At 39.3% G+C, this 12,558-nt stretch overlaps 1 protein-coding gene across 1 annotated transcript in view; it reads left to right on the top strand.

The window, feature by feature from the left end:
- HINT1 (histidine triad nucleotide binding protein 1) overlaps positions 1-10,611 on the top strand; it is a 31,616-nt gene extending 21,005 nt beyond the window's left edge. The window contains exon 3 of the mRNA XM_007943716.2: positions 10,447-10,611. Within this exon, the coding sequence (XP_007941907.1) occupies positions 10,447-10,611 (165 nt within the window). The remainder of the gene's footprint in view (positions 1-10,446) is intronic.
- The last annotated feature ends 1,947 nt before the right edge of the window (positions 10,612-12,558 follow it).

The raw sequence follows: 12,558 nt of genomic DNA, 5'->3' as shown, positions 1-12,558 counted from the left end.
TCTGTGTCTGTGTTAATTGGTTTCCCTTTTCTTTGTTGAAGAGGGTCTGTGCAATCCTTCTGCCTAGTCCGCCATCTTGCCCCACCTCTCCCTAGGCCTATCTTTTTTACATGCAATGGTCACTATCTGTTAAGTTATTTTCATAAAGGAAAAGTAATATTGTAGGCTTGTTAAGGAGCCCTAGTGCTTTTTCCAAGGATTCTCCCCATTTCCTCTTGAATTGACTAATTGGAATAATTAGGAGAGCTTGATTTTTTTTTTTTAGCTATAATTCTCATACTATACAAATCACCTCCAATTAAAGTATACACTCAGAGATTTTTCAGTAAGTTCAGAGAGTTGTGCACCCATCACCATAGCCAATTTTAGAACATGTCTGTCACCCCAAAAAGGAATCCCATACCCATTAGTAGTCACCCCTCTTCCCTCCTCCAGAGTCCCTCCCCTAAGCTCTAGGCAACCAGTAATCTAGTTTCTCTGTCGATTTGCCCCTTTTAGACATTTCATATAAATGGAATCATATAATATGTGGTCTTTGTGACTTTGTTTCATTTATTGCAATGTTTTAAAGGTTTCGGTGGTATTATGTATTGGTTACATGTTAGTGAGCCTCCTGATCTGTGACTTCATTCTTTTTTATGGCTGAATAATATCCTACTGTATAGATATACCAGGGTAGTGGTTAGGGCATTTGGCTACTAGCCACATGGTCAGTGATTTTAATCCACTATCTGCTCTGTGGAAAGGAGATGAAGCAGTCTGCTTCTGTAAAGATTTACAGCCTTGGAAACCCAATGGGTGTTGCTATGAGTTGGAATCGACTTGATTAGAGTGAGTTTAGTTTGGTCTGGTATGGATATACCACATATTAATTATCTATTCATCAGTTGATGGAGACTTAGGTTGTTAACTGCTTTTTGGCTGTGATGAAAAATATACAGCTAAGAGTATATGTGTATAAGTTTTTATGTGGGTTTTTAAAAAAATTTTAATTGTGATTTGGGTGAAAGTTTACAGAGCACATTCATTTTCCATACAGCAGTTCATACACATTTTGTCTCATGACATTAATTGCAATTCCCCACATTGTAGCAGCTCTTTCCACTTCTTCCCTGTAGTTACCTCTTCCTTGTGTCCTTTCTTCTCATGTGTTTTCCCCAGCCCCCACAGCTGTCTTCCTGTGCAAACACTGCCCTTCTGTTCTCCCATGATTGATCGCTCCAAGTAGTATATCTACCTGATGTAAATGTTCAGCCCATATGCCTGTCTATCATTTGGCTGAAAGCCACAGGAGTGAATTCAATTCCAGACCTGAAGGGTAGATAGGGGCCATGTTCTCAGGGGTCTCACCAGGTTCTATCAGACTAGCAAACCTGGTCTTTTTTATTTTTTATGATTGTGAGTTTTCTTCAACATTGTTCTCCCACTCTTTCTAGGATCTCCTGCACTGGTCCCCCTCTGAGTGGTTGACAGTGGTAGCTGGCACCATCTAGTTCTTCTGGTCTCATGGTCATATAGGCTGAGGATCACATGGTCTACCAGTCCCTTGGACTAATTGTGTCCATGTATCTTTGGTTATCTTCGTTCTTCTTTGCTCTGGACAAGGAGAGATCCATTGTTGCATCTAGAAGGTTGTTTGCAAGCTTTTAAGACCCCAGTTGCTACTCACCAAAGGATGTAGAACAATGTTTTTGTGAAATATGTTATGCCAACTGAACTTGATGTCCCCTGTGACCATAGTTCTGAACCCATGGGTCCAATTACTTGCTCCCTCAGGGTGGCCAAGAAGCCACCACAAATTTGTCCCTTGTCAGCTCCACTATACACCCAGACAGTCTTATGGCACATATAAATGACACATGTAGAAACATCATCTGCCAATCGTATACATGGTCATGGGCACACTTCCCCCTGCCTAGACATACCTGATCATTCAGTCTGTCCACCTGTCTACCCATAGATCAATGCTTACCATCACTGACAACACAGCCCTGTACATGCAGAGGGTTTCATCTTTGTTGTCTGTACCTCCCATGTACCTCTGTCTGTCTTCCTCTTCCTCAGTCCCACCATGTTGATACTCCCTTTTGGTACATTGCCCTTCCCTTCACCCAAATCAGTACTTGTCTCTACCTCTCTAGCAGTGTTCCCGGCTCTCCCCTTCCATCCATGGTAACCAACAAAGAAAGCTTCCTTCCATATATAAAACTTTCCTTGACTTTTTACGATAGTTGTTGCTGTTTGCCGTTGAGTCGGCCCTGACTCATAGCGACCCCTCCTTGGGTTTCCGAGGCAGTATCACTATGGAAGTTGGATTGCCCAACCTTCCTTCCGAGGAGTGGCTGGTGGGTTTGAACCGCCAGCCTTCTGGTTAGCAGTCAAGTGCCTTAGGCACTATGCTACCAGAGCTCCCTTTTAAACTAATATAATATTTGTCCTTCTGTGCTTGGCTTATTTCACTCAGCATAATGTCCTCCAAATTCATCCACGTTATGCAGTGTTTTGTAGATTCTGCATTATTCTTTAGTATTGCACAGTATTCCATTGTATGTATGTACCATAGTTTGGTTATCCATTCTTCTGTTGATAGGCACCTAGGTTGTTTCTATCTTTTTGCTAATGTAATAGTGCTTCGATGAACATGAGTGTGCATATATCTGTTCTTGTCCTGGCTCTCTTTAGGATATTTACCTAGTAATGGGTTTGCAGGATCACATGGTATTTCTAATTCCAACTTTTTAAAGGAATTGCCATACTGCTTTCCACAGTGGTTGTATTATTTGACAGTACCACCAGCAAGCAGTGCATGAAAGTCACAATCTCTCCATATTGTGGATGAATTTTTCTCATTTCTTTGGATATATACCTAGGAGTGGAATTGCTGAGTCATACTTTAACTCTGTGTTTAACTTTTTGAGGAACTGTGAGATTGTTTTCCAGAGCACCTGTACCATTTTACAGTCTTATCAGCAATATTTGAAGTAACTGTTTTTCCACAATCTGACCAACACTCATTATTATCTTTGATTATAGATAGCTATTTTAAGGAGCCCTGGTAGCCTAGTGCCTAAGGCATTTGACTTTTAACCAGAAGGTTGGCGGTTCAGACCCACTCACCGCTCTGGGGAAGGATGATGGGGCACTCTACTTTTGTAAAAATTTACTGTATCAGAAACTCTGTGGGGATTGCTGTGAGTCAGAGTTGACTCATGGCAATGAGGTGTTCTTTTGTTTTTCAGTGTAACCAGTTTAGTGTCTGTGAAGTGGTATCTCATGGTAGTTTTGTTTTGCATTTCCCTTTCCCTAATGGCTCAGGTATAGTATTTTGCCTTCAAGGCAAAATAAGTCACAGTACCCAAATTGATTAATAATTTGGCCTCTTAGTTGTGTATTAATTTTCTATATTATGTCAAATAAGATTGTTACATTTTAGTTTGATCCAGATTGGTATAACCTGTGAATTTAGGAGGGTCCCCGTTTATTCAGTCTGGCCAAGGACAATGTTTCTCTTAATTTTAACTCAAATAGTATGTACTTAATTTTCACTCTGTACCTTTGTATACAGAGTCGCTGGGTGGCACAAATATATGTCATCTGCGTTGACAGTATCATTAACCACAATTTCTCCTTTCAACTGTTCATTTTCAGTCATTGGAAGATACCCAGTATGACATTACTGCAAGGGATGCAGACATCCCAGTTTATCTTGGAAAAGCCAATACATGTTTAATTTGTCCCAGTTATGTTCATAAGGATTTGAGACTTGCCATTCTCTTGGCAGACAGATCAAGCTGCTTTTTTAGTCAGGCCCTGACATATACCTAGCATAGTGGCTAAGGCACTTGACTGCTCACCAGATGGCTGGCGGTTCAAACCCATCAGCCACTCCTTGGAAGGAAGGTTGGGCAATCCTACTTCCGTAGTGATACTGCCTCGGAAACCCAAGGAGGGGTCGCTATGAGTCAGGGCTGACTCGACGGCACATAACAACAACAACAACGACATATACTAGTAAGAGAGGTGACCCTAATGAAATCGGATCATGATTCTGGTCTCAAACAGGGTTAGGGGAATTATACTATCAAATAAGTCAATTAAAGACCTCTTAATTTTAAGTGACTTTGGTATATTTTCAGTGTCCTCATTTAGCTACATATTTAGTATTCATCATAGGCTCTTATCCCAGCCAATCTAGTAAATCAGGCAACTCTGTTTCTACTTCCTTTCCTTATAATTTTGCGAAGAGTGATTCAGTGTTCTTTATTAGCATTTTATCTGGCTTCATACTTCGCATCTGACTCAAGGGCAGTGAGTTTTTGGTTTACTTGTTAGATGTGACCCTTATCTCTGGGGTTTACACTTAATTATGTATATTTATTCCTTAGCCTGGACACAGTCATCTGAGCTTGTTTCTTAGCCTTATGGTTATTATAGCCTCGTAATGACATTGACTCTTAAGAAAGTTACCTGGCCTCAGAGAGTTAAGAGTTAGTAAGGCTCCTGACCTGAGACTTCAGGAGCTCATTCCATCCAGTATGGCAAGATGGGAAGTCTGTTTTATATCCAAGCAACCAATCCATTGCCATTGAGTGAATTCTGACTTATAGCGACCCTGCAGGACAGAGTAGAACTGCCTCATAGGGTTTCCAAGGGTGTAAATCTTTACCGGAGCAGACTGCCTCATCTTACTCCTGCAAAGTAGCTGGTGGATTCGAACTGTCGACATTTTGATCACCAGCAGAATGCTTTAACATATCATATCTCTCTCAGTTCCAGTTGGTGTCAAGTCAGCTCTGACTCATGGTGATCCTATGTGTGTCATAGTAGAAGTGTTCTTCATCGGGTTTTCAGTGGCTGATTTTTTGGAAATAGGTGCTAGGCTTTTCTTCTAGTCAGCTCTCTGCTTATTGCCAATTCTTTATTAAAAGACTGTTGATAACTTAAGTAAATAAGAGGATACACTATTTTTTCATGGATCGGAAAACTTAATATCATGAACCTGTCATTTCCCTCAGTTTGAGCTGTATGTTTAGTTCAGTTAAATAAAAATTTGAAACTGGACAAGCAGATTCCAAAGTATATGTAGAAAGTAGAAAAGTATAACAATAATAAAAAACTTCTTGAAGAACAAGGACTTGCCCTACCGGTCCCATTTTACAGCAGCAGTAATTAAGACAGGAGTGCTGGTGGCATAGTGCCTAAGGGACTTGACTGCTAACCAGAAGGCTGGTGGTTCAAACCCACCAGCCACTCCTCAGAAGGAAGGTTGGGTGGGCAATCTACTTCTGTAGTGATACCGCCTCAGAAACCCAAGGAGGGGTCGCTACAAGTCGAGTCTGACTCGACGGCACATAACAACAACAACAACAATTAAGACAGTGCTACCAGCTCAGGGATAAATGAGGGATATATTTTGGAATGAAATTCACGTATACAGACCCTCAGTATAACCCTCATATTGAAGATCAGTGAGGAAAGGAACTAATTGTTTATTTGCTTGTTTGGGTCTGGTAACTTTTGTTATGCAAAATTTAAAATTTATAAAGAGAAATAGGGAGAATAGTAAGTAAAAGTGTAATGAATCCTCACGTACGTGCTGTCTAATTTCAACATTTATTAATTTATCAATCCCATCCTTCCCTGCCCTTTTTTTTTTTTTAAAAAAAAACACAAATCCCAGATACATTATTCGAAGATGGACTTTTTAAACAAATGATGCTGGGAAATTATTTATATCAAAAAATGGAATTGGGCCACAACCTCATACCTTCAGAATAGATTAAAAGACTCATTTAAGAATGATTTTTAGGAGCCAAAATTAGGGAATATCTTTATGTTCTTGAAGTTGAGAAGAATTCTTTAACAAACAACAAACAGAAAAAAAAAAACAGTAACACCAAACTCACTGCTGTCAAGTTGGATCCGACTCATAGCAACCCCTCCTTGGGTTTGCGAGGCAGTATCACTATGGAAGTAGATTGCCCAACCTTCCTTCCGAGGAGTGGCTGGTGGGTTTAAACCACCAGACTTCTGGTTAGCAGTCATGTACCTTAGGCACTATGCTACCAGAGCTCCTAAACTGAGAAAAGTTATTTGTAATCTCTGAAGTTGAGGAGAAGACAGAAAAAGTGATTAAGGAGAGCCAGGAAGCTTCTAGGGAATGGTAATGTTACATTTTTTGGCCAGTTGGTAGGTTTGCAGTTATTTGTTTTTTTCTTTAAATTGATTGTATGTACATTTTTATTATGTATGTGGTATTTCACAATAAATACCACAACAATACAAACATAGAAATTAGAAAATGGGTATTTCATGTCTTTAATTATTTTCGTAGGGATGCCTTTTTAAGTGAGAAATCATTCCCAAAAGTTTAGAAGCTTTAAGGCATTAATTTTTAATTCAATACATTTGCACAAATCATAGAGTTCAAAGGTTAGAGTGTTTAATGATGAAATACCACCTTATCTGGAATAAGAGAAAGATTAAATCTTCAGAATATTAATGTTTAACATTCATTGTAGTTGCACAGATCATGGTATTTTAAGGTCACAGCTTCTTACTCAAACATAGCTCTTGCCTCTAGCTAAAATGTTAATTTTTTACCCAATTAACTTTCTAAATTGGCATTTAAAGGTCAGCTTGTTAAAATAGAAGACATAGTTCTTTGCTAGGAAAGATTCACTGAACAACTTTAAAACTGGTAAGTTGTAATTTAATTTGTGACTAGCATGGACATTGCCAAATCTGCTATACTTTTTGAGTATTTGCAGGTCTTTGTGGCAATTACTTGATATTGCATTCTGTTTCTGTTTTTTGACTTGGTTTATGGGCAGTTTGTCTCTGTATTTGCACATGGAGTCTACTTATGTGTTGTTAGCTTTCTTCTCTAGTAAAAATAAAGAGGATAAGAACTTTAAGCTACCAGTTCACTGCTTATGATTCCTCATGGCAGGAGAACAAAGGTGGTGGTGGTGGTGTGGTTAACCTCTCTTACCAACATTCTAACAAGCTTTCAGGGCAGAGAACTCCTCTGGTTCTTATGGCAAAAGAAGAGGGTATGGAGAGGGACTCTGAAGTTTTGGTGGTGTAGTACCTAGGGTATTTGACTGCTAACCAGAAAGCTGGCGGTTCAAACTCACCAGCCACTCCTTGGAAGGAGGATTGGGCAATGTACTTCCATAATGATACCACCTCGGAAACCAAAGGAGGGGTTACTATGAGTCAGATCTGACTGGATGGCAGTGAGGCTTTTTTTTTTTTAAATAAGTCCCAAAGGAGCCTTAGTGGTGCAGTGGTGAAGTGCTCAGCTGCTGACTAAAAAGGATAATGGTTCCAACCCACCCAGCAGCACCACAGAAGAGACACCTAGCGGTCTCTTTCCATAAATATAACAGCCTAGGAAATTCTGTGGGGCAGTTCTACTCTGTCTCATGGGTTCACTATGAGTCTGAATTGATTCTACAGTATTTAACAGTGACCATACGGCCCAAGATAGTGAACTCTGCTGTTCCTACAATACCATACCTTGTAGTTTGAAGCTTCTGGATACCTACCAATTCTGGTCAAAGCCATAATTTGATTTTTATAATGGTGCCAAAGGGGCAGGGAGGCTGCATCTCCTGACCTTCTCTAACCCAAGAGGAAGACAGAATCACCATCAGTAGCCCAAGGCCTATCACTTTGAGGCCAGACATGACACCTCCCTCCAGCCCTTTCACCAACCCTGACACCAACCGTTTCTCTTGCAGCACGCACCACCTCTCTGCTGTGTTTGATAATTCGCTGCAGTAGCCACACAGAACTCACAGGTTATGGGGTTTATTAGGGAAGCAACAGGCTGCAATTCAAGTTCAGATACACGCTCAGTCTCTCTCAGCCTGCCGTTTCTCAGCTGACGGTCTCTCTCCCAGCAGTGCATGTTTGTTGGTGTTTCTCTCAGCAGCACGTGTCTCTTGTGTTTCTATCTAAGCAATGCACATCTCCCATCTTCCAGCCGGCAGTGAGACATCCCTAGTAGGGCTTCTTTTGAGCCTGGCAGAGGCCAAACTAACCAATCCCAACATAAAATTATTTTGTGCTGCTCCTAACAGAAATAACCCCAAGTGGGTAATGTTAACAATTAGGAGCTACTCAGTTGCTCACAGCAATTCCACCACAGAGTTTACAAAGACTATGGCTAGAAAAGCCACACTATGTAATTTAGTGTACACTGCAAGTGGCAATGAGACATTTAAGGTCACTAAAACATAGAGAAATGGCTCTTTTTTTCCCTGCCTAAACACATTTTGGGAGTTCTGGTAGCATAGTGGCTAAGACACTTGCCTGCTAACCAGACGGCTGGCGGTTCAATCCCACCAGCCGCTCCTCGGAAGGAAGGTTGGGCAATCCTACTTCCGTAGTGATACTGCCTCGGAAACCCAAGGAGGGGTTGCTATGAGTCGGATTTGACTCGACGGCACATAACAACAACAAAAACACATTTTATACACTATGAAATAAATACAACAAGTGAACGCTGTTTTGCGAACAATCCTATCATACTGTTCAGCCTTTTACTTTCAGAATGGTCTTGATTCCTAGCACTGGCTTTGCTTCCTTGGTGTTTGGAGCAGCAGCAAAGAGGGTTTTATGTGCCTTGATAGGGAAATTTTTCTGGCGTAACTGGGGTAGCCTGTAGACCTAAGGGAGATGATGTGAGACTTTTGAGTAAATTTTTATGGGGCAAAACTTGTGGGTTTTTTGGCCTGGTTTTAAGTATAATGGTTAAGTTTATCTTCAAGTTATACAAACATATATTAAATTATTAATATATTAAAAGAACAAGTAAATCAGATTCCTAAAGAAGGATTCTAAGCAAAGATTAGATGGTGATACTTATTTTCCCTCACCTTCATCTTTTAATGTTATTGATTGTTGTTATTGTTGTTACGTGCCATTGAGTTGTCTCCAGCTCAAAGCAACCGTGTGCATAGCAGAATGAAACACTGCCTGGTCCTGCGCCAGCTCCACAATCCTTGCTATACTGGAGCCCATTGCTGCAGCCTCTGCGTCAATCCATCTCATTGGGGGCCTTCCCCTCTTTCGTTGATGCTCCACCTTACCAAGCATGACCTCCTTCTCCAAGGAATGGTCCCTTCTGACAACATGATCAAAGTCATATTGATTGCGTAGGGGAAAAAAAATAATTGTTTTTCCAGAGAGTTTTGCCAGGCCTCCATTAAAAATTTTTGTAATGTTCCTTGTCAACCACTTGTCCCTTAGCTTTTTCATTCTGGTGGCTTGTGTGTTGCTGTGATGTTGGAAAGCTATGCATTGGTATTTCAAATACCAGCAGAGTCACCAATGGCAGATTTCAGTGGAGATTCCAGACTAAGACTGATTAGGGAAAAAGACATAGTGATCTACTTCCAAAAATTAGCCAGTGAAAACCTTATGGATCACAACAGACCATTGTCCATCTGCTTGCTTTGTACACATCATCAGGAGGGATCAATCGCTAGAGGTAGACATCATGGTTGGTTAAGTGGAGGACCAGTGAGAGGTGAGAGACTTATGGTGCGATGGATTGGCACAGTAGCCGCAATGATGGAGTTGAACATGCGATAATGAGGATGACATAGTACTGGGCATTGTTTTGTTTGGTTGTGTATAACGTTGCCATGAGTTGACATCACCAGCAGCTAACAACAATAACAATGCTTCTTGTGGTATATTGTATAATTGTCATTAATTCTTACTACTTTTCTCTACGAAGGGTGCATTATACTTGTTCATTGAGGGCAGGACTGGTCATGTGAATTGATTTTGGCCAGTGAATGTAAACACAAGTGGTATGTGTCACTTTTGAGAAGAAACTTTTAAGAGCCAGCAGCTGCTTTACCCTGTTATCTTTTCCTGCTGCCACTGTTACCATATAGAGAGACTGCTTTATCAGCTTCGGTCTCTTAAGTAAAAAAGATGTAGAACATGGAGCAATAGTCAGCTTACGATGAGCATGTAGTGAGCACAAAGATACCTGTTGTAAGACAGATTTAGGGGTGGTTTGTTACCACAGCATAACCAAACCTATTTTGACTGATACATTCTCTCTTACCTAGAAAGCAAGATGTCTTGCTTTGTTAAGAAAGCATAAATATTATTTGGAATATGATTTTTAAAATTTTACTCTTAAGCAGCAGATTCTGTGTCTGTTTTGTTAATTGAAATTGTTTTTCGTTGCCATCAAATCAGCTCCATTTAGCAGTGAATAAATATTTTAATAGGTTTATAAGTTTACTATAACATGTGCAGTATTAGATTAACAGATTTTCCAAATATTTGTCCAAAAGGGTATGTTTCAACTTGGCAGCTTTTTTATTTAGTGTATTTCTTGGCAGTTTGTTATTTAATGGCAGGAGGTTTTAAATTGCCTATGCTTAAAAAACTTTTTTTTTTTTTCTTTTCCAGCTTCTTGGACATTTAATGATTGTTGGCAAGAAATGTGCTGCTGATCTGGGCCTGAAAAAGGGTTATCGAATGGTGGTGAATGAAGGTTCAGATGGGGGACAGTCTGTTTATCATGTTCATCTCCATGTTCTTGGGGGTCGTCAGATGAATTGGCCTCCTGGTTAAGCATGCTTTAGGGTACTTTTCCCTTCTCTAGGCAGTGATCAGGTTTTCAAGACCAAATTTGTTAAATAGTCCACTTAATTTTGCCTGTGTATGGAGAGGTTAAGGGAATAATTAAAAAACCTCATACATAATAAAAGACATTATTGCATGGTTTACAGTCTCTCTACATTCTGTATTTGATTTGTTAAATTAAAAAAATTTGTATTTGATTTTTTTGGAGGGTGGGGTTCATAATTTAAGAGATTTCTTCTTTTTTCCCCTAGTGAGGCTTCAGTGTGATATTGTTATAATGGTGTGACTCGTCTTTGGTGACAAATTACAAGATTTCATAAATTTAGCTTTAATTTTAAAATAAAAATTTAATTTTAATTTTAAAATCCAGTCCACTGGATTGTTGGTGGGAATTGGAAGGGATGAAAGTAGTGTCATCATAGAATGTTTCATGAACATGTGGAGTCATGGATTAATATCTCCTTACTATCTAAACACTTTCTGAATATTTATGATAAAGACTTGAAAACATTTTACTTAGAATTCATTTGCAAATTGAAAACTCACTATTGTGATTGTGTGTGTGCACAATGGCAAAAATACTTAAATTGTACATTAATTTGGCTTTGGGGAGTTTTGGAGGGAATCCCAGGGTCTGATTTCTTAGACTGACAACCACATACTGTTTTTGGTCTTGCCATGCACCGTATCCTTTCTAAGATTCTGCAGGGCAAATAGTTTTGCTTCTTGACTTTCTTGCATGTAGGCATTTAGCTTTCATTTTTTCTTGTCTGCTAAATCAGAAACTACCTCCTCATTTACCTTCAACCTTCCAAAATTTGATATTTGTCTCTTTTGTTTTCTTTTTCATTCTCTTTTTCTTTATAGGTTTATTTCTTTTTTAACCTCTAAAACGCATTTTTGTAGAGTTTTGACACATTGAAGGATCCCTGGTGGCACAGCGGTTAAAGCATTGGTTGCTATCTGTAAGGTGGTGGTTCAAACCCACCAGCTGCTCTGCAGGAAGAAAGATATGGCAGTCTGCATCTGTAAAGATTAAACTGCCTGGGAAACCTTGTGGAGCATTTCTGCTCTCTGTCCTGTAGGATCACTATGAGTGAGAACTCCATGGCAACAGGTTTGGTTTGGTTTTTGTATCCACAAAAATAGCGTTGCAGTGTAGTGATTAAGTGCTAGGCTTTTATCCAGAAGGTTGGCTGTTGAAATTCACCAGCTCTTCAGTAGGAGAAGCTGTGTCATTCTGCTTTTGTGAAGAATTACAGCCTTAGAAATCCTACCAGGCAGTGTACTCTGTTTTATAGAGTTGCTGTGAGTTGGAATTGCCTTGGCGGCAGTCGGTTTTTGTAACCCATTTAATTGCAAATTCTTTATTTTTCTTTTAAAAATTTTAATTTGTTTTTAGCCATTTTTTTAAAGTTTTTTTTTGCTGGAGTGGGAATTTAGGAGAATTAGTTCTTTACGTATTAGAAATAATATTTTTCCCAATTTGTCATTTATGTCTTTACTTTCTTTTTGATGTTTAAAATATTCTTATAATTAATGTATCATTAAAAAATAGTTTGTATTTATTTCTATAATTTTATATTTTTAAAATTTTTATTGTGATTTGGGTGCAAGTTTACAGAGAAAATTTATTTTCCATACAGCAGTTCATATACATTTTGTCTCATGACATTGACTGCAATTCTCAAAAAAAATTCTTTATATTTTTTTTTTAAAAAACCTTTCCCAGCCCAAGAGCATGTTTTAAAATCTTTTTTTGTCCCCAGTACCTTTGTGGGAGCTCTGGTGGTATAGTGCCGAAGGCACTTGACTGCTAACCAGAAGGCTGGTGGTTCAATTCCACCAACCACTCCTTGGAAGGAAAGTTGGGCAATCTACTTCCATAGTGATACTGCCTTGGAAACCCAAAGAATGGTTGCTATGAGTTGGGTT

This window comes from Orycteropus afer, unplaced genomic scaffold (genome assembly GCF_000298275.1).
Source record: "Orycteropus afer afer isolate SDZICR_OR568_19922 unplaced genomic scaffold, OryAfe1.0 scaffold00112, whole genome shotgun sequence".
In the NCBI taxonomy this organism is placed as follows: Eukaryota; Metazoa; Chordata; class Mammalia; order Tubulidentata; family Orycteropodidae; genus Orycteropus; species Orycteropus afer.
Note: the sequence above shows the minus strand (reverse complement) of the source record. Positions and strands in the feature narration are given on the sequence as shown.